Here is a 24,466-nt window from a genome sequence, read left to right as displayed (position 1 = left end):
GCTGTATAGACCATAAGACTGGAAGATATAGCAGCAGAATTAGGCAATTTGGCCCATCAAGTCTGCTCTGCCATTTCATCGTGGCTGATCTATTTTTCCTCTCAGTCCCAGTCTCCAGCCTACCCTGTATCCCTTCGTGCCCTGACCATTCAAGAATCTATCAACTTTTGCCCTAAACATAAAGACATGACCTCCACAGCCACCCGGGGCAACAAATTCCACAGACTCACTACTCTCTGGCTAAGGAAATTTCTCCTCATCTCCATTCTAAAAGGACATCCCTTGATTCTGAATCCTCTGTATCCTCTGGTCTTAGACTCTCCCACTATAGGAAACATCCTCTCTACATTCACTGTATCAAGGCCTTTCAGCATTCGATAGGTTTCAATTAGGTCACTCTTCATTCTTCTGAATTCCAGTGAATACAGGCCCAGAGCTATCAAATGCTCTTCATATGACAAGCTGCTCAAACCTGGAAACATCTTCATGAACCTCCTTCGAACCCTCTCCAGTTTTAGCACATCCTTTCTAAGATAAGGGGCCCAAACTGCTCACAATACTCCAAGGGAGGTCTCACCAGTGCTCTATAAAGTTTCAAAATGACATCCTTGCTTCTGTATTCTAGTCCTCTTGAAATGAATGCTAACATCACACTTGCCTTCCTCACTACAGATTCAACCTGCAAACAACAGGGGAATCTTGCACAAAGATTTCGAAGTCCCTTTGATTTTTTGTATTTTCTCTCCATTTAGAAAATAGTCAACCCTTTCATTTCTTCTACCAAAGAGCATGCACATGCACTTCCCGGAACTGCCTCTATCTGCCTCTTCTTAGCCCATTCTCTCAATCTGTTCAAGTAGCCTATTTCCTCAAAATTATCAGCCCCTCCACCTACCTTCATATCACCTGCAAACTTCGCAACAAAGTCATCAATTCCATCATCCAAATCATTGGCATATAACATAATAAGAATCGGTCCCAACACAGACACCTGTGGAACACCACTAGTCACTGGCAGCCAGACAGAAAAGGCTCCCTTTATTCCCACTTTGCTTCCTGCCAATCAGCCACTGCTTTATCCATGCTAGAATCTTTCCTGTAATACCACAGCCCCATAGCATGTTAAACAGCCTCATGTGTGGCACACTCAAAGGTCTTCTGAAAATCCAAGTACACAACATCAACTGAATCTCCTTTGTCTATCCTGCTTGCTATTTCTTCAAAGAATTCCAACAGGTTTGTCAGACAAGGATTTCCCTTGAGGAAACCTTGCTGACTATGGCATATTTTGACCTCCAAGTACCCCAAAACTACATCCTTAACAATCAACCCCAACATCTTCCCAACCTCTGAAGTCATAGTAACTGTCCCATAACTTCCTTTCTTCTGCCTCTCCCCCTTCTTGAAGACTGGAGTGTCATTTGCAATTTTCTATTCTTCCAGAATCATTCTAGAATCTAGTGATTCTTCGAAGATCATTACTAATGCCTCCACAATCTCCTCAGCCACCTATTTCAGAACCCAGGGGTGTACACCATCTTTTCCAGGTGACTTAACTACCTTCAGTTTCCCAAGAGGCTTCTCCCTCGTAATGGTAACTTCACACACTTAATGACCTCTGACACCTTGAACTTCCACCATACTGCTAGTGTCTTCCAGAGTAAAATCATGCAAAATACTTATTCTGTTCTTCTATCTTTTCCTTGTCCCCCATTACTACCTCTCCAGTACCATTTTCCAGTGGACTGATATCCACTCTCATCTCTCATTTACACTTTACATATCAGAAGAAATTTTCGATATCCTCTTTAATATTATTGGCTAGCTTACTTTCATATTCTGTCTTTACCTTCGTAATTACTATTTTGCTTGCCTTCTATTGGTATTTGAAAGCTTCCCAATCCTCTAACTTCCCACTAACTTTTGTTCTATTCTATGACCTCTCTTTGGCTTTTATTTTGGCTTTGACTCCCCATGTTGGCCACGGTTGTGTCATCTTGCCTTCAGAATACTTCTTCCTCATTGGGATGTATATACCCTGTGCTTTCCGAATTGTTCCCAGAAATTCCAGCCATTGCTGCTCTGCCATCATCCATGCCAGTGTTCTTTTCAATCAATTCTGGCCATTCCTCTCTCATGCCTCTCTAATTTCCTTTACTCCACTGTAATACTGATACATCTGACTTTAGCTTCTCTTTCTCAAATTTCAGAGTGAATTCAAACATAATATGATCACTTTCGCCCAAGGATTCTTTTACTTTAAGCTCTCTAATCAATTCTGCTTCATTGGACAACACCGAATCCAAAATAGCTGATCCCCTAGTGGGCTCAACCACGAGCTACTCTAAAAAGCCATCTCATAGGTATTCTAGAAATTCCCCCTCTTGGAATCCCACACCAACCTGATTTTCACCAGTCTACCTGCATATTGAAATCCCTCATGACTGTTGTAACATTGTCCTTTTGGCATACATTTTCTACCTTCCATTGTAACTTGTAGACCACATCCAGCTATTATTTGGGAGTCTGTATATAATTCCCATCTGGGTCTCTTTACCCTTGCAGTTCCTTAACTCGATCCAGAATGATTCAAAACAACTTCTGACCCTATGACACCTCTTTCTAATTATTTAATTTCAGTTTTTACCAATAGAGCCATGCTACCCCCTCTGGTTTCCTGCTTACCTTTTTGATACAATGTGTATCCTAGAACTTAAAGCTCCTAGCTATAATCTTCTTTCTGCCATGATTCAGTGATGCCTTCAATGTCATACTTGCAAATCTGTAACTGTGCTACAAGTTCATCAACCTTATTCTGAATACTGTGCACATTAAAATATAACACCTTTAGTCCTGTAGTCACCCAGTGGTGTACTGTGCACTGGCTGTGCATTTCCCTTCCTACTCCTGACAGTTACTCAGTTACCTGTCTCCTGCAACTTTGGGGTGACCATCTCCTTGTAGATCTTGTCTATCACCTCCTCATTCTCCCCTACGAGTCGAAGGTCATTGAGCTGCAGCTCCAGTTCCTTAATATGTTTTCTCAGGACATCCACATGTCCATACAAACTAGTGAGTACTTATCCTTTAATCTTGTCTTCCAGCCCTAAGGCCATAGTCTTCTATGAAGAGGTGATTTAAGAACTTGTCTAGACACCTTTTAAATGCTGTCAGTGACTCTGCTTCCATCACTCCCTCCAGCATATGTTCCAAGTACTCACCACTCTGGGAGAAAAAGGCCTCCATCAGATCTCTTCTTATTCTTTTATTCCTTAATCTAAACAGTTGTCTCTTGGTTTACTCATGTCCAATTAGAGGGAAAATTTCTGCAGTCTACTCTATCTATATTCTTCATGATTTTGTATGCCTCACTCATGTACCCTTTTAATCACCTCCTTTCTGTGGAAAACAGATCTAGCCTTTCTAAACTCTTCTCATAAATTTTCCATCCCAGGCAACACTCTAGTGAAACTCTTCTGCACCATCACAATCACATCTTTCCTATAGTGTGCCAACTAGAACTATAGTACTCTAGCTGAGGTATGACCAACACACTTATAAAGTTGTAGCATATTGTCGCTGCTTTTGTATTCAGTTCCCTGACTAACGAAGTCCTCATCCCATACATCTCTTCAACCACATTACTTACTGTGTTGCCACCTTCAAGGATCTTTGGGCATGTGCACCAAGGTCTCTCTGTTCCTCAGTATTCCTCAGCACCATGCCATTCATGGTGCATGTCCTGGGCTCATCCCAGAATACCCACACATTGGATTCATATCACAGTTTAAGACTATCCTTCAACACTGTCAGCAACTCCACAGATCTGCATGTCATTTGAAAACATCAAACTCCTCTGGGAATCTATTGTGAGTAGGTATAGTATCTTTTGACGATATCTTTGGATGTTTCACTATGCTAATTACATTGCCACACACATATTTCAATAGGAAGAGATGGGGAGGAATAGATTTGATCATTACTTCATTTATTCATTCATAGTTACTATGTATTGATAATTTCTAATAGAGTTTGAGAGTGTTTAGGAGAACAGGGTTTTCCAGAATTTAAACCCACTAGTGATGAAAGAACACTGATAATATTTCAAAGGCAAGATGGTGTAGAGACTGTTTGGGAAATTGCAGGTGCATTCCCATGGCACAGGTTGCATCTGCTTTTATTTTTTTCAGAGATGCTGTTAGAATAGCTTTGATATAACTGCCACATGCTACATAGATGTTGTGTACTTCAGTCACAGTAATGGTGGAGGGAATAAATGGTTAGGGTGGTGAATGGGGTGCTAATGAAGAAGCTACTTTCTCCTGGTATATGTTAAACTCCTTAAGTATGCAAAGTCCTGTAATGCAGGCATTATGCCCCTGATTTGTGCTTTGTAGATGGTGGAAGAGATTGGAGAATAAGAGAGATAAGTTACTTTCTGCAGGATATGCAGCTTTGAACTGAGGTAATTGACTACCTGACAAGAATGCTGGTGACCCACTGATACTCTTGGGTTGCTTAGTGCTGGGGCAGAATAATGTTTGCTGTAGGATCCATTATCAAATAGATTTTATAACTCTGGTACCTTCAGTATCTTATTCTCGTTAAAGAAATACTGTTATAAAATACTTAATAAACCAGGAAAATTGTCCACAAAGGATAGCTTGTATATTTTAGTTTTCATTCTTTTATCTCACTGGCTCTAACTGAAAACATCACAGTTAAGCTACACATTGATTAAAACTAAAATTCTGAAAGCAGCAGATTCGGCAACATTTACAGGTAACTCAACAGTTATTTGTACATTATGTTTTATAGGTTTGCTTTTATATTTATATTTATTAAGTTTTTATGTTTATTTTTTTAAATGCTGCATTGGTTCCGGAGTAACAATTATTTCATTCTTCTTTTTGCTCATGTACTGAAGAATGAAAATAAACAATCTTGAATTTGTAGAAAGAGAAGAATCCTTTATGCTGATCTAACTGTTCTAACAGCTACTGATAACATTTCTCCAGTTCTAGATTTTAAAAACAGATTAAAATTTTCAATGATCTTGCATCAGAGTTCTGACAAAAAGCCCTCAACATAAAACAAATTGTTTATTTCTCTATGGATGCTGGTTGACTTGCTGAGTGTTTCCTGCATTTTATGTCTTTATTTCAGTTTTTCAGCCTCTGCAGTTTGGATTGAAATATTTTACTTAAAAAGTCAACTGTCAAATATTTGAAATATATACTTATCCGCAAGTCATCATTTTATTAAGAGATATAATAACATCTATAGGGTAAAATTCTTCCTCATGATTATTTTAATGTATGATTCAGCTTTGTACATCCAAATCTATTTTTTGCTAAAAAAAAAGAAATGCAATCCATATTAAAAAGTAGCAAAAGTAGTTAAGATCGGTCATTATGTTATCTATACATTGAGTTCACACTTGCCTGTCTGACAGTTGTATCCAGTGTATCCAAGCTTACAGCGGCAAGTATTTGGTGCAGAACATTCCATATTCCTACCACATGGATATCTGCACATTGCTATGAAAACAAAACTTATTACGGTCATTCAATTTGAATTACATCATCATCATTGTTAAAGACTTAGAATCTGAGAGACTAAAAACTATTCTTGACTTCTGGGAGGATATACAAGACACCTAAGACTAACATTTCCTTTTGTCATCAGATTTCTGAACAGTCCGTGCACCCATAACACTACCTTGAATTCTCTTTTTTCCTTCTGCACAATTTAGTTTTTGTAATTTGTAGTAATACATGTCTCTCACTAAATTTGTCAGAAGCTAGACTATTGGAAAGCTTTTGAAAACCACCAGATGGCAACTGAAAAAGCAATGAGAGAAAAAGAGGCAAGCAAGCCCATAATATAAAAGAGGATACCAAAGACTTTTTCAGATACAGTATATGAAGAGTAAAAGAGAGGTGAGAGTATCTGTCTGTGTATTGAAACTCCACTGCATTGCTCTTTTTTCATGCCATTTCTATCTCTCATTGTAATTTGTACCCCACATACTGACTACTGTTGGAAGGCTGGTATATAACTCCCATCAGATTCTTTACCTTTCAGTTTCTGACCTGCTAGCTACACGAATCAGAAACTCATGCAAATATGCTCTTGAAATTCAGCTCTACTGAATCAATGGAACTAGGTACATTTTAGAGTGTACATGAATGCATCAAATGGTCAGTAATTGCTTAAAGATGAAAGGTCACCAAATCTCTCAGATAAATGTAGAAGAACACCACACAGTACGTTGAAGGGAAATCTACATGAGGAGCAAGGAGATTCCCAAGTGATTAATCTGCATATCGTTCTTTGCCACTGCAAGCTCCTTATTTCTAAGGAGGGAGATCACTCTCTCAAATTCTTTCTCCAAAATCTTCTTCCCTCAGTCCCCCATAGAAAGATTTAAGTTTCACTGCAAGAAATTGAAATTATAATTAAATGTGTCAAAAAAGGATGTTTGCCAATACAACAGATTCCTGTTAATTGCGACACATTGAGATCAGTACATTTTGTCCAATTAAGTGGCTACCTCAATTAGCCGAAGTCTCATGGCAATAGTAACAAATTATGTATTTAAATGAAATACAGACATGACCAATGCTACTGGTGGTTGTCCACTGTATCTGACAATGGCAGGAAATCTGTGCAGGAGAGTTCTTAAAGTGAAGCAGCCATGGCACAGGAGTAGTTCCACTCTCTTGACCTAAGACCAGGTTCAGTGGTACAAGTAAATGTCAGAACTGGGGTCATCCCTAGTTGCAGTAGATGACTAAGATTTCTTTTGTGCCTCGTCAATCTCTTTGTGCTCCATTGAGCGTTGCAGAACTGCTTTCTTGTCTGGTGAATCACCATATAGACATCATCTGCCCAGTCAGCCGGAGTTGACTTCACATGCTAGGAGAGGCATGTCCCTATCTTACTGGGGTATGAGACCTACCAGCTACCCCTCACCTGGCTTAGTGTGCCTGTCAAAGTGTTGTACCAGGGTGTGGCCGCTGTTGCATGCAAATAGCTACCTAGAGCCATGGGTCAGAGCTGAGGGACCAAAGGCAACATTGAAGATGATTGTCGATGCTTCCAAATTCTTCATAGCTCCTAACTTGTTAATGTAGTGAAATTGTTTCATTTTCACTCCTGGCTATTTCTGGCATCTCCAAGCCTCAATGTTGGGAAATTGCAGTGAGCAAAATGTTTTGTCTTACTGTCTTATTATCTTACTGCTTCTTTCTCACCAAATATCAGTGACAAAGATCACTGCTTTTTGAACACAAACATGTGTGACTGGCACTATTTAAAAACTGTTTGCTCTAAGCACAGTGCAGCATCTCATGGTCACACAAGTGCGCATGACTGATGCTAGTTAGAGCCTTTTCATAGAGCTTCCTGTCGCAGTTAAGTGTTACGGTGTCCCAAATAAACTAAGAGAATCCTGGCAATTTTCTTGATTTGTTTTTGTTCTTTAAGAGTTGTCCCAAATAAGCAGCTGCACTGATTAACCAATGGCCCAATTATCTAGAATCCAGTGTATTGTTAAAAAAATTGTTTTTTGCAGACTATTATTAACTTACTTCCTTTCGGTTGGTTAAGGGCAATGTGCACCTTAATTTTCCCCCAGATATTTAAGAAATTGAAAATTTATGGGCACGAACAGATGTAATTATAACAAGAATGATATGACACCATACCTTTGCAAGTGACTCCATCACCAAAATAGCCAAAAGGGCACCGTCCACATCTGAAGCTTCCATAGAGAGTTGGTTCACAAGGAACCCCTGAAAAACATGGTGAATCTGCACATGTAACAACCTGTGGCTCGGACATCAGCTCATCCTCTGTGAAAAGGCTTTCTGAAGTTGTAGTCACAAAGGGAGGATGTGACTTTATTAAGGGCCTTCTCTTAGTCAATGTTAGATCAATTGTTTTTGAAATACTCATTTCTCCTTTCATGCTATAGGGTTCTGCATTACTATTTGTCACTTCTGCTGTGCTGCTCTCTCTGTACCCATCATTATTTTCTAAGAACATAGGAGACCAATTTTGTTCAGCTGAAGGTTTTCCAAGTGTAAATTCAACAGATGAGATCATGGGATGGTCTGTTGACCCATGATATGCAGTTGTCCAATGATGAAAATATGCCTCCTTGAAAGTAGTTGCTGTTACACTGGGTATAGCGGTTGTGGGAGTGACTCCTGCAGTTGTTATGATAACTCTGGGCCTTTGAGAACCTACAAAACATAATTTTGTTAATAATTTTTTTCAGACTTTTTCAGTAAATATGGCTATTACTTAAAATTTTAAAAAGCATGTAAAGCTTCCAAGAAACTTGAGCATGGGCTAAAATTGCATTATTGGGTGGCTTTAAATCCCAAGCTCATTAGTTTGTGATAGCAAGGGTATACTTTTTATGGGCTACAGAACTCCAGCACCACATTTCTGATGCGTCTTTTCCCATGAAGTTGGAAAGCCCTGCTAATTCCTTGCTATTGACTGAAGGTAGGAAATATCAGGATAACATCTCCAGTTTAGCATTGACTCATTTAAGGATGAATAGAAGATAAGTGTTAAATAAAGCTCCTATTATATTGCTTGATGCACGACAAAATGACAATCTCCTTACTTTAGCATCTTTGATTGAATTCTCCATTCAGGATATAATCTCAGTTTCATGGCATTGTGTGTAGCTGAGCACAAATTTTGGTACAGGCTGTCTCCAGGTTACACAGTTGTGCTGTTCATGAGAATCTTCTGCAAGCTAATTTCTTGGCAACTTAGAGATGTTTGTTTTCTATAGCTAGCCAAATTGAATCTCTCTACATATACCTGCAATAATTATTTCAAAACTTGGAGTATGCAAGTCTGGCAGTCCAAGTTTTAACAAAGAAAAGCTCCATTTTCCTTGAATCTGCAGGCCACTCCTCTGTTTTGAATCTCAGGAAGGCCTACTTTATGTACATCTCAGAACAGCCACAGATCAATGGCCACAATATTTTGGTCTCTAATATTCTAACACGACTCACACCAAGCAGTGTATGAACAAGTGAATTGTTGTGGATAGCCTTGAAAGTAACTGGGAAAGGTTTCATCTTCAACAAGATCAGGAGGGAAAATTGAGGCTATTATTTATTTAACTCCAACTACACAGATTATTAAGCTATGGAATGCAATTATTAAGTGTGTTAAAAACAACAAAATGCTTTGGCAGCATGAGACAGGTCAAAGATGGCCATTATTGCAGAACAAACTTGATGATGTATAGAAATGAAGGTTGAACAAAATTAATGATTGGATTGCAACTGCTAATGTTTTTTATTATAGCATCTTTGATTCTCATCTCCATTCTGATTAAAGCTATACTGTTAATTCCACGGTGGCGTGTGCATATAAGCCTTTACATCGGTACAGACGCCCCCAAGATGTGTAAAAATTTCATCCCTGAAAACGGTCTGCAAACTGATTTCTCTGTCAAAAACATCTATTTTCCATAGCTATATGCATCATATTGCTCTACATCTTCCTGCTATAATTCTTTTATTTCATTGAATAGCTCATGGAATATATCGTATCCATTTGCTAACGAATACCATGAAACATTTACAAAATGATCAGACTCTATTGCTTCTGAAATTAACTGAACCCCACAATGAAATCTCTGATGCAACCATTTGAAATAATGGACTGTGAATTTTCAATCTGTATTGATCTAAGTAGAAATGCAACCAATCAAAGAAAAATATTGAGTGCTTCAGTTACCTTGCAAATAAACTCGTGACTGTACAATTGAAATTAAAATGTGTAACTGATTTAAAATAACCCCATCAATGTAGTATCAGTCATTGGAACAAACTTTTGGTTTTATGTGAAAAATGTGGTGCTGAGATTGCATGACCCTTAAAATTGAAAACTAGAACATTTCATTGCTTTAGATAAATGTCTACAACAGTATTTTGATCAGGCTCCTTTAAGACATCAATTCAATTTTCAAGTATCAGTGAAAAGGACTTACAATACTCAAGCTTTATTCATTGATGTTAAGCTTACATCAGCCTAGCATTGCACATCTAATTTTCGGCAATAATGAAAATCAGCCTCAGCGAGGTAGATAGAAAATTTTCATAGTGATGAAAAGATGGGCTGTTTCACAAATAAAGGAAGTACACAGTGAAGTTACCAAGACCATTTGTTTTCTTTACACAGCAAACTTACAAAAATATGCATCCAAGTGTTCAGAAATCCCAAGGTTTTGGTATCTGAATCACCGGCAGCCTCATGGTTTTCTTAAACTCGCCCTTGCCTCCTTTCCCATGCTCCATTTAAATCTACCATGCTCTTTCTACCAGGCCCCTTTTAAACTCAGCAGAGCCAATAGAAAATATATGATATAACAGCTAAAAGAAAGTTGAAGAAATGTTTTGGAGTACTAATGGAATAACATCCAATAGTCTAGATAGCTCCCAGTCCAGTAACAAAATGCTGAGGGGATCAGATCAGAGGTTTACTGTTTGTTATTAATAACTGAATACCCAGGCACAGGGTACAATTTTCAGACCTACAGATGACACAAACCTCGGAAGTACAGTGAATTAAAAACAGGAGAAGTCTTCAAGAAAACATTGACAGGCTGGTAGAATGGGCAGACAGAAAGCAATGAAAATATGAGGTGTTGCAATTCGGAACGGAAATATAAACTAAGGGAAATATTCTGAAATTAACAACGAGTCCTGTGGTGACATGTGCATCATCTGTTTTAAGAGGCAAAAGTAGTATATATTAGAGACCACAAGACACAGGAGCAGAATTAGGCTACTCTGCCCATTAAGTCCATTCTGTCATTTCATCATGGCTGGTTTGTTAACCTTCTAAAAACCCATTCTTCTACCTTCTCCCTGTAACCTTTTATGCTCTGAATAACCAAGACCCTATCAACCTCTGCCATGGACAGCTGTGGAGGCCAAGTCATTGAGCAATGAATTCCATGGATTCACCATCCTCTGGCTAAAGAAATTCCCCATCTCTGTTCTAAATAGATGTCCCTCAGTTCTGAGGTTGTGCCCTCTGGTCCTAGACTCCCTCACTATGGGAAACATCTTGTCCACATCCACTCTAGGCTTTTCAATATTCAATAGATTTCAATGAGATCCTACCTCATTCTTCTATACTCCAGTGAGTACAGGCCTAGAGCATCAAACATTTCTCATATGATAACCCTTTCATTCCCAGAATCATTCTTGTGAACCTCCTCTGGACATTTTTTCTTAGATAAGGGGCCTAAAACTGCTCAAATACTCCAAGTCTTATAAATCCTCAACATCACCTCCTTGGTCTTATATTCTAGTTCTCTTGAAATAAATGCCAACATTGCATTTGCCTTCCTTACCACTGACTCAATCTGCAAATTAACTTTTCGGGAATCCTGCACAAGGACTTCAAGTCCCTTTGCACCTTCGATTTTTAAATTTTCTTCCTGTTTAGAAAATAGCCTATGCCTTTATTCCTTCTACCACAGTGCATGACCGTACACTTTCCTGCACTATATTCCATCTGCCGTTTCTTTGCTCATTCTCCCAATCTGTTCAAGTCCTTCTGCAGACTCCTCACTTCCTCAACACGACCTGCCCCTCCACCAATCTTTGTATTATTCACAAACTTGGCCAAAAAGCCATCAATTGCATCACTCAAATCATTCACATACAATATGAAAAAGAGCAGTCCCAAGACTGACTTGTGCAGAATACTACTTGACACTGGCAGGCAACCAGAATAAGCTCCCTTTATTTCCACCCTTTGCCTCCTGCCAATTAGCCAAATTTCCATCCATGCTAGTATCTTTCCTATAATACAACGGGCTCTTATTTTGTTAAGTAGCCTCACGTGCAGCACCTTGTCAAAGGCCTTCTGAAAATCTAAGTAAACAACATCCACTGACTCTCCTTTGTCAATCCTACCTGTTATTTCCTTTAAGGATTCCAACAGATTCAACATGCAAGATTCCCCCTCAAGGAAACCATGCTAACTTTGTTCTACTTTATCATGCAGCTCCAAGTACCCCAAAACCTCATCCTTGATAAATGACTCCAATGTCTTCCCAATGACTGAAATCAGGCCAAATGACCTATAAATTTCCTTTCTTCTGCCTCCCTCCCTTCTTAATGAATGGGGTGACACTTGCAATTTTCCAGTTCTCTAGAACCATTCCAGGATCTAATGATTCTTGAAAGATCATTACTAATGCCTTCAAGATCTCTTTAGCCACCACCCTCAGAACCTTGGTGTGTAGTCCATTTGGTCCCCGTGACTTAACTAACTTCAGACCTTTTACTTTCTCCTTTGTAATAGCAACTATACTCGTGTTTTCCCCCGAAACTCTTAATTTATAGCAAACTACTAGTGTCTTCCGCAGTGAAGACTGATGCAAAGTACTATGTTCAACTGCCATTCCTTTGTCCCCCATTACTACTTCTCCAGTGTCATCTTTCAGCAGTCTAATGTCCACTCTCCTCTCTCTTTTACTCTTTATATCTGAAAAAATCTTTTGGGTGTCCTCTCTATATTTTTTATTTTGGCTAGTTTACATTCAAATATCATCTTCTTCTCCATTTATTTTTTTCAAACCCCTTCTGCTGTTTTTTTAAAAACTTCCCATTCCTCTGACTTCCCACTAATTGTTGCTATATTGTATGCCCTCTTTTTTTAAAAAACACTGTCTTTGACTTCCCTTGACAGCTATGGTTGCCTCATCTTCCCTTTAACATAATTCTTCTTAATGTATCTATGCTGTGTTTTCTGAATTGCCTTTGAAACCTAACCATTGCTGTTCTGCCATCGTCCCTGCTGGTATCCCCTTCCAAACAACTTTGGCCAGTTCCTCTCTGATGCCTCTGTAATTCTCTTTACTACACTGTGATATAGATACATCTGACTTTATCTTTTCCCTCTCAAACTGCAGGGGATCATATCAAAATATGATCCCTGTCTCCTAAGGGTTTCTTTACCTTAAGCTCCCTAATCAAATCTGGGTCATTACACCACACCTAATCCTGAATTGCCTTTCCCCTAGTGGGCTCAACCACAAGATACTCTAAAAAGCTATCTCATAGGCATTCTTCAAATGACTATTATAACATTGCCCTTATTACATGACTACTCTATTTTCCTTTGGGGACAGTATATAACTCCATTACAGTCATTTTATCTTTGCAGTTTCTTAACTCTACTCATAATAATCAGAATCAGGTTTATTATCACTGGCATGTGACATGAAATTTGTTAACTTAGCAGCAGTAGTTCAATGCAATACAAAATCTAGCAAAGAGAAAAAAATTAAATTAAAAATAATAATAAACAAGTAAATCAATTATGTATATTGAATAGATTTTAAAAAGTGCAAAAACAGAAATACTGTACATTTTTTAAAAAAGTGAGGTAGTATCCAAAGATTCAGAGAATCGGATGGCAGAGGGGAAGAAGCTGTTCCTGAATCGCCGAGTGTACCTTCAAACTTCTGTGGCACCTACCTGATGGTAATAATGACAAAAGGGCATGCCCTGGGTGCTGAAGGTCCTTATTAATGGACGCTGCCTTTCTGAAACACTGCTCCCTGAAGATGTCCTGGGTACTTTGTAGGCTAGTACCCAAGATGGAGCTGACTAAACTTACAACCTTCTGCAGCTTCTTTCGGTCCTGTGCAGTAGCCCCTCCATACCAGACAGTGATGCAGCCTGTCACAATGCTCTCCACAGTACAACTACAGAAGTTTTTGAGTGTATTTGTTGGCATGCCAAATCTCTTCAGACTCCTAATAAAATAAAGCTGCTGTTTTGCCTCCTTTATAACTACATTGATATGCTGGGACCAGGTTAGATCCTCAGAGATCTTGACACCCAGGAACTTGAAACTGCTCACTCCCTCCAATTCTGATCCCTCTATGAGGATTGGTATGTGTTCCTTCATCTTACCCTTCCTGAAGTCCACAATCAGCTCTTTCGTCTTACTGACGTTGAGTGCCAGGTTGTTGCTGTGGCACCACTCCACTAGTTGGTACATCTCAGTCCTCACTCGTCACCACCTGAGATTCTACCAACAACGGTTGTATCGTCAGCAAATTTATAGATGGTATGTGAGCTAAGCCTAGCCACGCAATCATGTGTATACAGAGAGAAGAGCAGTGGGCTCTACATCTTCCGACCCTATGTCACTTTTTTCTATGGATTTGATTTTATTTTTTATTAAACAGCAGAGCCACTCCACCCCCTCTGCCTACATGCCTGTCCTTCCGATAAAAGCTGTGTATCCTTGGACATTAAGTTCCAACTATGATTTTCCTTGCTACATCTCAGTGATGCCCACAGCATCATACCTGTCAATCTAGAACAGCACTACAGGATCATACATCTTATTCTGTATACTGTGGGCATTCAATTACCATACCTTCTGTTCTGTATTCATCACCCATTTTGATTTTGCCCCTTTTCTATACTCCCAGGGCTCTATAAATATAAGCACAGAGTATAAAAGCAAGGATGACTGAGAAGCCATAAAATATTGGTTTGACCACACTGGATTATTGTGTCTATTTCTGGGTACTAGAATTTAGGACAGATGTAAAAGAGCTAGAAAAGCTGCAGAAGAGATTTAGTAGAACAATGCCAGTGCCTGGGGATTTCAGTTATTTTGATTAACTGAAGAAAATGTCTTGCAATAGATGAAATTGAGAGGAGATCTAACAGAGATATATAAAATCATGAAGGGTCTGCAGAGGGTAGAAAACAAACTATTGACAGAAAGGCCAGAATGAAGGTGAGTGACAAGAGAAAAATATGAAAGCTTCTTACTTTTACAGTATTGACTAGGGTTTGAAAGTAAGCACTAGGGATGGTTGCATTGGCAGGTGTAGTATAATGTTCCAAAAAGGAAGTTAGGCAAATACTTGAGATTAGTGTGCAAACTTAAAGCACATGGTATTGGGGGTAAGGTATTGATGTGGATGGAGAATTGGTTAGCAGACAGGAAGCAAAGAGTGGGAATAAACGGGACCTTTTCAGAATGGCAGGCAGTGACTAGTGGGGTACCGCAAGGCTCAGTGCTGGGACCCCAGTTGTTTACAATATATATTAATGACTTGGATGAGGGAATTAAATGCAGCATCTCCAAGTTTGCAGATGACATGAAGCTGGGTGGCAGTGTTAGCTGTGAGGAGGATGCTAAGAGGATGCAGAGTGACTTGGATAGGTTGGGTGAGTGGGCAAATTCATGGCAGATGCAATTCAATGTGGATAAATGTGAAGTTATCCACTTTGGTGGCAAAAATAGGAAAACAGATTATTATCTGAATGGTGGCCGATTAGGAAAAGGGGAGGTGCAACGAGACCTGGGTGTCATTGTACACCAGTCATTGAAAGTGGGCATGCAGGTACAGCAGGCGGTGAAAAAGGCGAATGGTATGCTGGCATTTATAGCAAGAGGATTCGAGTACAGGAGCAGGGAGGTACTACTGCAGTTGTACAAGGCCTTGGTGAGACCACACCTGGAGTATTGTGTGCAGTTTTGGTCCCCTAATCTGAGGAAAGATATTCTTGCCATAGAGGGAGTACAAAGAAGGTTCACCAGATTGATTCCTGGGATGGCAGGACTTTCGTATGATGAAAGACTGGATCGACTAGGCTTATACTCGTTGGAATTTAGAAGATTGAGGGGGGATCTTATTGAAACGTATAAAATCCTAAAGGGATTGGACAGGCTAGATGCAAGAAAATTGTTCCCGATGTTGGGGAAGTCCAGAACGAGGAGTGACAGTTTGAGGATAAAGGGGAAGCCTTTTAGGACCGAGATTAGGAAAAACTTCACAGAGATTGGTGAATCTGTGGAATTCTCTGCCACAGGAAACAGTTGAGGCCAGTTCATTGGCTATATTTAAGAGGGAGTTAGATATGGCCCTTGTGGCTACGGGGGTCAGGGGGTATGGAGGGAAGGCTGGGGCGGGGTTCTGAGTTGGATGATCAGCCGTGATCATACTGAATGGCGGTGCAGGGTCGAAGGGCCAAATGGCCTACTCCTACACCTATTTTCTATGTTACTATGTTGTTATAGCATCATAACAGTCTTTGATGATAGAGGACTTTTCTTTAAATGTTTAAGTTTTGAAAAAAGAAAAGGTTTTGAATAGTTCATTTTTTGCAAAATGATACTGGCAGCCTACAGCAGCATTTTGTGGGTACAAAACTACCAGATACAGTGGGTGCTGGTTAATTAGATCATTGGATAACTGGGGCAACCACTTATTTGGGACAACTCTTAAAGAATAAAATCTAATTGAGAAAGTAGCCAGGATTACCTTGGTTTCTTTGGAACACTATGCTGCTTAATTGGGCAGGAGACTGTTGTTGAACAGTTTCTAACTAGCGTCAGTTGTGTCTGCCTGCTTAGAGTTTAGACACAACACCATGCTTTGAGTGGAATGTCCTTAAATGGAAACACTTGTGCGTGTTTGTGTTCTAAAACAGTGATTTTTGTCATTGATAGTTGGTGAGTAATAAAAAGTGAGGCAATTTAGAACTGTTTTACTCACTGTGGCTTCAAGCATCCATATGCTGAATCAAAATCACTGCTTCGGCAATTTAGAAACTACGAAGAATATGAAAGGATCAACGATCAGCTTGAATGTTATAATAAAAATTATGATTTGGACGACATAATCATCGACAGCAATGTATGAAAGCAGTCCATTATCTGCATTGACTTTGTTCATTTTCAATCAAAAGAACGCAATGCAGATGAATTGAGTATGAGAGCTGCAAATTCATTTTTGCTGTATTGGTGCATGACAAATTGTACTATGCAATGACAATAAAGATAACTGAATTTCAATTTCCTCCGTTGATTAGGAAATAATACACAGGTTCACAGTACTGTAATAGTATTGGTAGTGTCCTTATTTGTTCTGTATTTCATTTTAAAACATAATTTGTTGTTCGGTTTGTCTTTTTTTATACCTTTTTAATTATGTCCCTGAAACTTCAGCTAACTAGGGCAACTGCTTAATTGAGCCAAAATGTCCTGGCCCTAATGTGCCCCAATTAACCAGAATCCACCGTACTCCACTGGATATACTTCTGAACTGTGATCACTGCAATCTGCAGCCTGTATTTTCCCTTTAAAGAACTATACTTTTGAACCATCTAAACAAAGCAGCAATTTGTGGACCTGTTGAAGGATATGGTAAACTTGTCTCCTGAGATTGCTGGTACGGCTCTCAGCGGGTTGGCCGTCACTGTGGGAGGATGTTGCGTCAAGGCCCGAGAGCAGAAAATTAACCCATGCTCAGCCTCATTACTCCACACTGATTAAAGCCGCAAAAGCCAGATTAAAGCAGAGCAGAAAACAAACTGGCATTCTTCTCTGTGCTAGTCAAGATCCCCAACCTGAGCCCTAACCATCTGCCAGCATTTGGTTCTTCCCCCTCTCTTCTCACTACTACCATTGGGTGAGGGGTGCAGGACTCTTGGATTCCACTCTGCCAGGGTCAGAATCAATTGCTGCCTTGCAGCCATCGGGCTCCTGGGCCTGCTTCACTCGCCTCAGTGCTGAACTGACTTCACAGATGTGGACTTACTATTGGGAATCTGCACTCAGGATCTGTATATTATTTATTTTACTATTTGCATGATTTGTCTTCTTTAGCCTATTGGAAGTTCATCAGTCTTTGTTGTGTGTGGTTATTCGTGGATTGTATTGCGTTTCTTTGTTTTGTGGCTGCCTGAAAGAAGCTGAATCTCAAGGTTGTATATAGTATACATACTTTGGTAATAAATTTGAACTTCAAATTCTGAAAAAGTTGAACATTTCCCTAACAACCTGTATCTAAATCAGTTCTTGTATTCAGTTCAGCCACGTATATCCATGTATTTATTTATCTATTTATTTTTATTTTTACGTATTTGTGTATTTATCCTCATGTGTGTAACTGTACTGCTTCCTCTGGTGCTATTTTCATTGTGCTTCTAAGTAAATACATTGTGACTGCTCCCTGATTTAGGTTTAAGTTTTCCATGCTGAACTCCTAACTCTAGTCATTGTATCTGGCTCAAAATCAATTCCCATCACTTTGCTAAGTTCAGCCTTAATAGACTGGAGTCTTTAATACCAGGTGCACTACTACTAACAAACTCACAGTTAGGAGAGATGCGAATCACATTGATCTGGACAGAATTAGAACTTGAGACTGGAAGGTGAGTACTTTCCATCTGAATACAATTCATCTGGTCTCCCAAATTGCTTGTTATTAAATTTGCAAGCATAGAATTTGAAGTAATTTGCAAAGTGCATGTAACATTTCTTTATCCTAAGGATAGTTACCTTCCTCCTATCAGTATGTAACACTGTATAGTCTCCATTATAGCGTTCCAGGTTTCAGGAATACAATGCTTAATATGAAATGTCCATTATTTGCAGGTAAACTGCTGTACTAAATTCCTCATTACAACCTTGACAGCAACATCAACAAACTGCATCTTTCTCCAGCATTTTGCTTTTTTTCGTGCTCAGATATTTCACACTGATTTTGAAATGGGTAAAGGATCACTACTGATAAAGCAGCTGCTGTGTTGTACTATGAGAAATATAACCCAAATGCCTGCTTGAATAGTCCTTCAATACAGAAGAAAATTTAGCCCATAGTTTTTGAAAGAACTTTAAAAATTTAAGTGGAACAAAATCACATTTGAGAACTACAAATTCAAGTAAAATAATATATTTAACATCCTTTTTAACCATCTGAGCACTTTCTGGGTCTCAGCCACCTGAGGATCTGATGGGTGAAAATAAACATCTGTGAGTAATTTATTTACTTGGGAGTTGTTGTGGAAATCAGATATATGACCCAAAATCCTCACTTGGTATCAGGCTTCCCTGAGAATCATCTCATGCAAATGTACAGGATGATTCACAGAATGGAAAGCAGGGTTCACCTGAATTCAAATGCTATAATGGCGGAGGGACTTTTGATCCTCCTGTTAGGAGGTGGGGGCAATGGAAAAGAAGCAACAAAAGCTGGAATTGCCACACGCGTAAAGTGAGAATGTCAAAACTGGGGCAATGCTCCCAGAACGTGACTGAAGTTCAACAAAAATAATAATCAGACATACGTGATTGAAATTAGGACCCTTCTCATGAGCACATAAAACTAACTACAGCTTTACAATGTTAAACCATCGCAACAACACCTAACTCTACCCTACACTGCTTACCAATCCACACAAGAACCATCACATTCCAGATACAATTCAGGATCAATTGAGACACGTGGGCCATCAAATACACAAGTACAAATACAACTCCCAATAGACAAGCAAACTCAATAGAAGTCATTATTTGCCCCACATCTTGTGTATGCTCAATACTGTCTTTCTATCTCTCTCAGTCAAATTCTGCTCATTGCAGGTCACACCAAGGTATGCTCAGGCGAGAGATAACAAAAGGGATAGAAATGAGAGGGCGTCACATCCATTGGCAGAACACAGGATAGTTTTATCTTGAGCTCTGCTTCTACTCCTTTTTCCTTCTTTATTCCTGACTGATCCTGATCCACAATCTCCTAAATGTATCTTAGCCCAAGTTGTAGAAGCAAGAAACACTTTGCTGAACTACTGCACCCACCTGTTACAATGCAGAGGTAGAAAGCAAAGTAGGATTGATACCCAAAGATGCAAATAGGATCATTTGCGTAGCATAGCTGAGGAATAAGTGGACAGTCGTCAACAGAAAGGACATCACAAGTTCCATCCATCTTGTGGTTAAGGTAACATGCTGGTTCTGCTGATACAAAACTAAATGAGGACTTCATAAGTAACTCATCACATGTACAGTGTGTACGCAAAAGCCAGTTCGAGGAACTTATTTCGAGTATGGCCCACAGTTTCACAAAACCTGAAGCCCATACTTTCCAGAGAGGAGATACTTGTCTTTTTTATACAGTACATTTATTTGAATCTGATGAATAAGGTTGTGATTTTCAGGGCAGCCATAGTCATTTGCAAAAATTGCTAAAACCCACAACTCAGTATTACATGGATGGATAGGGTGACGATGTTCTGCAATGGAAGTCCAAACATCACATGGTGCAGTGCAATTCAATGGAACGCCAAGCTGCTACCCAGGAAGTTCAGAGAGATGCCCCCTTTCCTCAAAGCAGCTTCCCAGAGAAACTTCTGACAATTTCATCCCTGGAAGATTTGCAGTGAGAACACTGGAGATTGTAGAATCAGTTCACAGTTGTGAAGGATGAAGTTATCCATGTCCGTTTGGGAGCCAGACACACGTGTTCCTTTTGTTCAGATGATCCCAAGCAGAGTGCAGAACAAGAGAAATAACATCATCTGGTGACTTATTGTGCCGGGCAGGCAAACTGAATCAGATCCAGGTAATCTCTGAGGAGGACTTAATCAAAGCACTTCATTACAGATGATACAAATGTCACTGGATGGTAGTAACTGAAGTAAGGCACAATGCTCTTCTTGGGCACCAGTACAATAAATGCCTCTTTGAAGCAGTAGGATCCTCAGAACTCAGAAATGAGAGGTGAGTACATCCATAAACACTCCAGTCAGATGGTCTGCAAAGATCTATGGTACTTGGTCAGAGGGATGCTGTCTGGATCAAATGCTTTTTCATGAATTCACCCTGTTGAAAGTTACCCAGACATCAGCCTCAGAGACTGAAATTACAAAGTCAACATGGAATATGGTGGCTCACATGTGTGTGCCATTGTTCTCCCTATCAAAGTGTGCATAAAATGCATTGTGCTAAATCTTACCTTGCAGTCTGTTGTCTATATGGACTTTGCGTACTATCTGTGTGACTGCATGTGTTTCCTCTGGGTTCTCTGGCTTGCTTCCACATTTGAAATGCATATAGGTAATTGGTCAATCAAATTATTCCAATTGTGTAAGAGAGTGATAGAATGGGATGGGGGGGGAGACGTGATTACAATATGAGGAGAATACGTAACAGGCAAAATTAGTGGGGAATAAGATCACTTTGTAAAAAATGACATAGACATTTTACGAACATGTGCCAAGTAGGCTTCTTTTAGGAAAAGGTATGAATACAAAATATATTAAAAACTTTTAAAGATAATGACTAATTTTCAAGTCAGGTATTTTAATAGAATGTATTTGGTCTTTTTACCTTTTCCCTTAAAACATATTCCTTCATATATCTAAGAGTGAAAACCTTGTTCAATTTTATATTTTACAGCTATATTATATGTAAGGGGTTTCTTCTTTTATGTTACTGCGTAGGCTAATCAAAATGGCTTCTTTGTTATGATAACTGCTGAGAAAGTTCTCTCACTGGCAGCTTCTTTGGGTTATAGAGGGAGTTGTATTCAGTTGCTAACCAATTAGGATAGATGTTATTCTTTTTTTTTTGTGTCTGTAAGCTATTGTGATGCATGGGTTTTGGGGCAGAAGGCGCGATGGGGAGAGAGAGAGTGGACGTGATGCTGTGAGCTGGCCGATGGGTCGGATCCTGAGTCGGAGTCCAAGGTCCAGGGTCTTTGGCGAGGAGAGGAGACGAAGACAGACTCGTGTGGAACGTCTGGTCGACCACCATGGTTGGTCCCAGGCGGCGGGTCGAGGTGGTCAGAGGGAATCAAATGGTGAAAAGAGGATCGTTACTAGAGCTCCAATTGTTGTGCACAAAGAGGTTGAACTTTGATAAGTTTGGTGCCTTTTATATTTTATCTATTAATTACGTAGTTCCAGTAAGATCTATAAATTGTAAATCATTTAATCATATCTGGTGTATTGTCTGTTATTTGGCGGGGTGGGGTACATCACACAGAATCCACACAAATTTAATTAGCCAGTTTGGCGGGCCGAGGGCTGTTTCCCCTAGACGACAGTTAGTTGAGCGACCCTGAGGCTTACCAAGGGGGCTACATATAAATTCATCAAAAATATGCATTTCAATAGGCTTGTTCAAGTTAGTACTGTACCTTAGAGTTATCATATTGAAATATCATTAGAAATGAGTTATAAAATTAAACTGTATTTAATTGGTGTACAGTGAATTGCTCATTAAAATTATTTTGATACAAAAAAGCTTCTAAAATGTACTTAGTGTCTGTGTGCTGAATAAAATACAAGTAATTTGACGGGCATTCCCTTTTATATCTGTTTTACTGTGTTCAGAGATAACTAACTAGGTTGTTAAAATTTGGATGCTAGCTTAAACCAAATGCAAATGAATACTATGGGCTATTTTGCATTATTGCCAAAGACCAATTTCATCACAAAGTCTTTGATGGGTTATGAAAATACTGTTTAATGGTCTGATGTTTCTGAGCTTGTAGTTCTTTATATCAAATAAAAATGTTTTTTTTTCCTCTGACAAATGATTTTAACTGTAGACTGTGCCCAAGCCAGGTCATGCAGTTACATTCCCATCAGAGAATGAAACTATTTACTTAGGAAAGGATAATCTAAAATTGTGATTTAATCCTAACAGCATAAATCAATATGGATTTTTGTTCCCCTCTGTGACATTTCTATATTTGAAAGAAAATAGTTTTGATCACAATGGTATAGCATTTAATCTTTTCCATGTTCATGATATCTCTAATAGCTATTACATTTTTTCAATGCAGAAGTGCATTAACTATTGAGCATTATGGTGGTGCAGCACTAGTGCTCTTGCTGCATAACTCCATCAACCTGGTTTTAATTATGTCCTCAGGTCCTGGGTATGGATTTCGCCCGATTACTGCATGTGCTTCCTTCACTATCCGAGAAATGTGGTTCTAGATTATATGCCTGCTGTAAATTATCCCTAGTGTAGTATAAAAAGAAGATGAATATTGGCTTCAGATGCTTGTGTATTTTGGTTTGCAAAGTAGTTGTAGATAATACCGTGTAGGTCAATGGCACAGAAGAGGAATGAAGCAAATAATTCAGAACAGTCTGCTGAACCCCAGAATCAATTTACTCAGGAAAGACAGGTGCCTGCTGAAAGACAATATAGAAATAAATACATTACAACTTTTCCCATAACAAGCAATGTCCCCAGAAAAAAAAACATGCAGTGAGAGAATAGTTAAATATAATTTGCGCAAAAAATTAACCTTGTTTACTGTAGTGTGGTTATGCAGCTTAGTTGCCATCCCAGTTAAATCATTTCCGCTCTTCCAGGTTGTACTGTTGATCCACACAACAATTAATGGATTGAGGAAAATATAAACGCAACGAAGTCAGCAGATGCTGCAAATCCAAAGCAATTCACACAAAATGCTGAAAAAAATCTCAGCAGATCAGACAGCATCTATGGAAATGAATAAGCAGCTCATGTTTTGGGCTGAAGCCCTTTTTCAAGACTGGCAAGGAAGGGCGAAGATGCCAGAATAAAATGGTGGAGCAAGGGGAAAGAGGATAGCCAGAAGGTGATAGGTGAAGCCAGGTGGGTGGGAAAGGTCAGGGGCTGAAAAAGAAGGGATCTGATAGGAGCCTAGAGTGGATCATAGGAGAAAGGGAAGAAGAGGGAGATCCAGGAGGAGGTGATAGGCAGGTGAGAAGAGATAACAGGCCAGAGTGAATGGAAGAAGAGTGGAGGTGGATGGAAAAACCTTTTTTCCAGGAGGAGCAATTGATATTAACGCCATCAGGTTGAAGGTTACCTAGACGGAGTACAAGGTGTTGCTCTTCCACCCAGAGGGTGGCCTCCTCACAGTACAAGAGAAGGCCATGGAGCAACATGTCAGAATGGAAGCTGAAATGTTTAGCCACTGGGAAGTTCCACTTTTGGAGGATAGAGTGGAGGCACTCGACAAAGCAGTGCCCCAGCTTACGATGGGTCTCACCAATGGAGGAAGCTGTATCAGCATCACCGGACACAATAGATAACCCCAACAGATTTGCAGGTGAAGTGTTGCTTCATCTGAATGGAGGTGAGGGAGGAGGTGAATGAGCAGATGCAGCACTTGCAGGGATGTGGTGGAAGGGAGATTAAGGAGGGAGGCAATGGGGATTATGGAAAGAGCGGAAAGTGGAGGGGGGAGAGGTAAAGATGCATTCGGAGGTAAGATCCCTTTGGAGATGGCAGAAGTTGGGGAGGATGATATGTTAGATGCAAAGACTTATGGGGTGGTTGGTAAGGTCAAGAGGAACTCTATCAGCATTGATTGGATGCCAAAAATCTTCTGAGGGCTTTGGATTCTTTTGGGGATTTCAATGTCCCTGAAATGGAACAACTAGGCCCCATGATGATATGCTGAATATGGCAGCTGGAGCAGCTGAGCAATAATTGCACCTTTACTCCCCACCTCAAAGGCACAGTGACCCTGACCCACTAAGCATGGCTATAACTCATCTCATTACAGTATTTTATTATGTTGCTGAAATTTAAATGAACCTGGAATCTTCTGGACAGTTGTTTAATGCTTCCTTTAAAAATA

At 39.5% G+C, this 24,466-nt stretch overlaps 1 protein-coding gene across 1 annotated transcript in view; it reads right to left on the bottom strand.

Annotated features, from left to right (window-relative positions):
- The window catches only part of vwde (von Willebrand factor D and EGF domains), a 241,087-nt gene that overhangs the window by 39,579 nt on the left and 177,042 nt on the right, over positions 1-24,466 (bottom strand). The window contains exons 22-23 of the mRNA XM_072251981.1: positions 7,713-8,252; positions 5,445-5,540 (exon numbers count right to left, since the gene is read on the bottom strand). Coding sequence (XP_072108082.1) covers positions 5,445-5,540; positions 7,713-8,252 — 636 coding nt within the window. The remainder of the gene's footprint in view (positions 1-5,444; positions 5,541-7,712; positions 8,253-24,466) is intronic.

The sequence above is a fragment of the Mobula birostris genome, chromosome 3 (genome assembly GCF_030028105.1).
Source record: "Mobula birostris isolate sMobBir1 chromosome 3, sMobBir1.hap1, whole genome shotgun sequence".
In the NCBI taxonomy this organism is placed as follows: Eukaryota; Metazoa; Chordata; class Chondrichthyes; order Myliobatiformes; family Myliobatidae; genus Mobula; species Mobula birostris.
The sequence above is the reverse complement of the archived record's forward strand: the minus strand, read 5'-3'. Positions and strand labels throughout refer to the sequence as shown.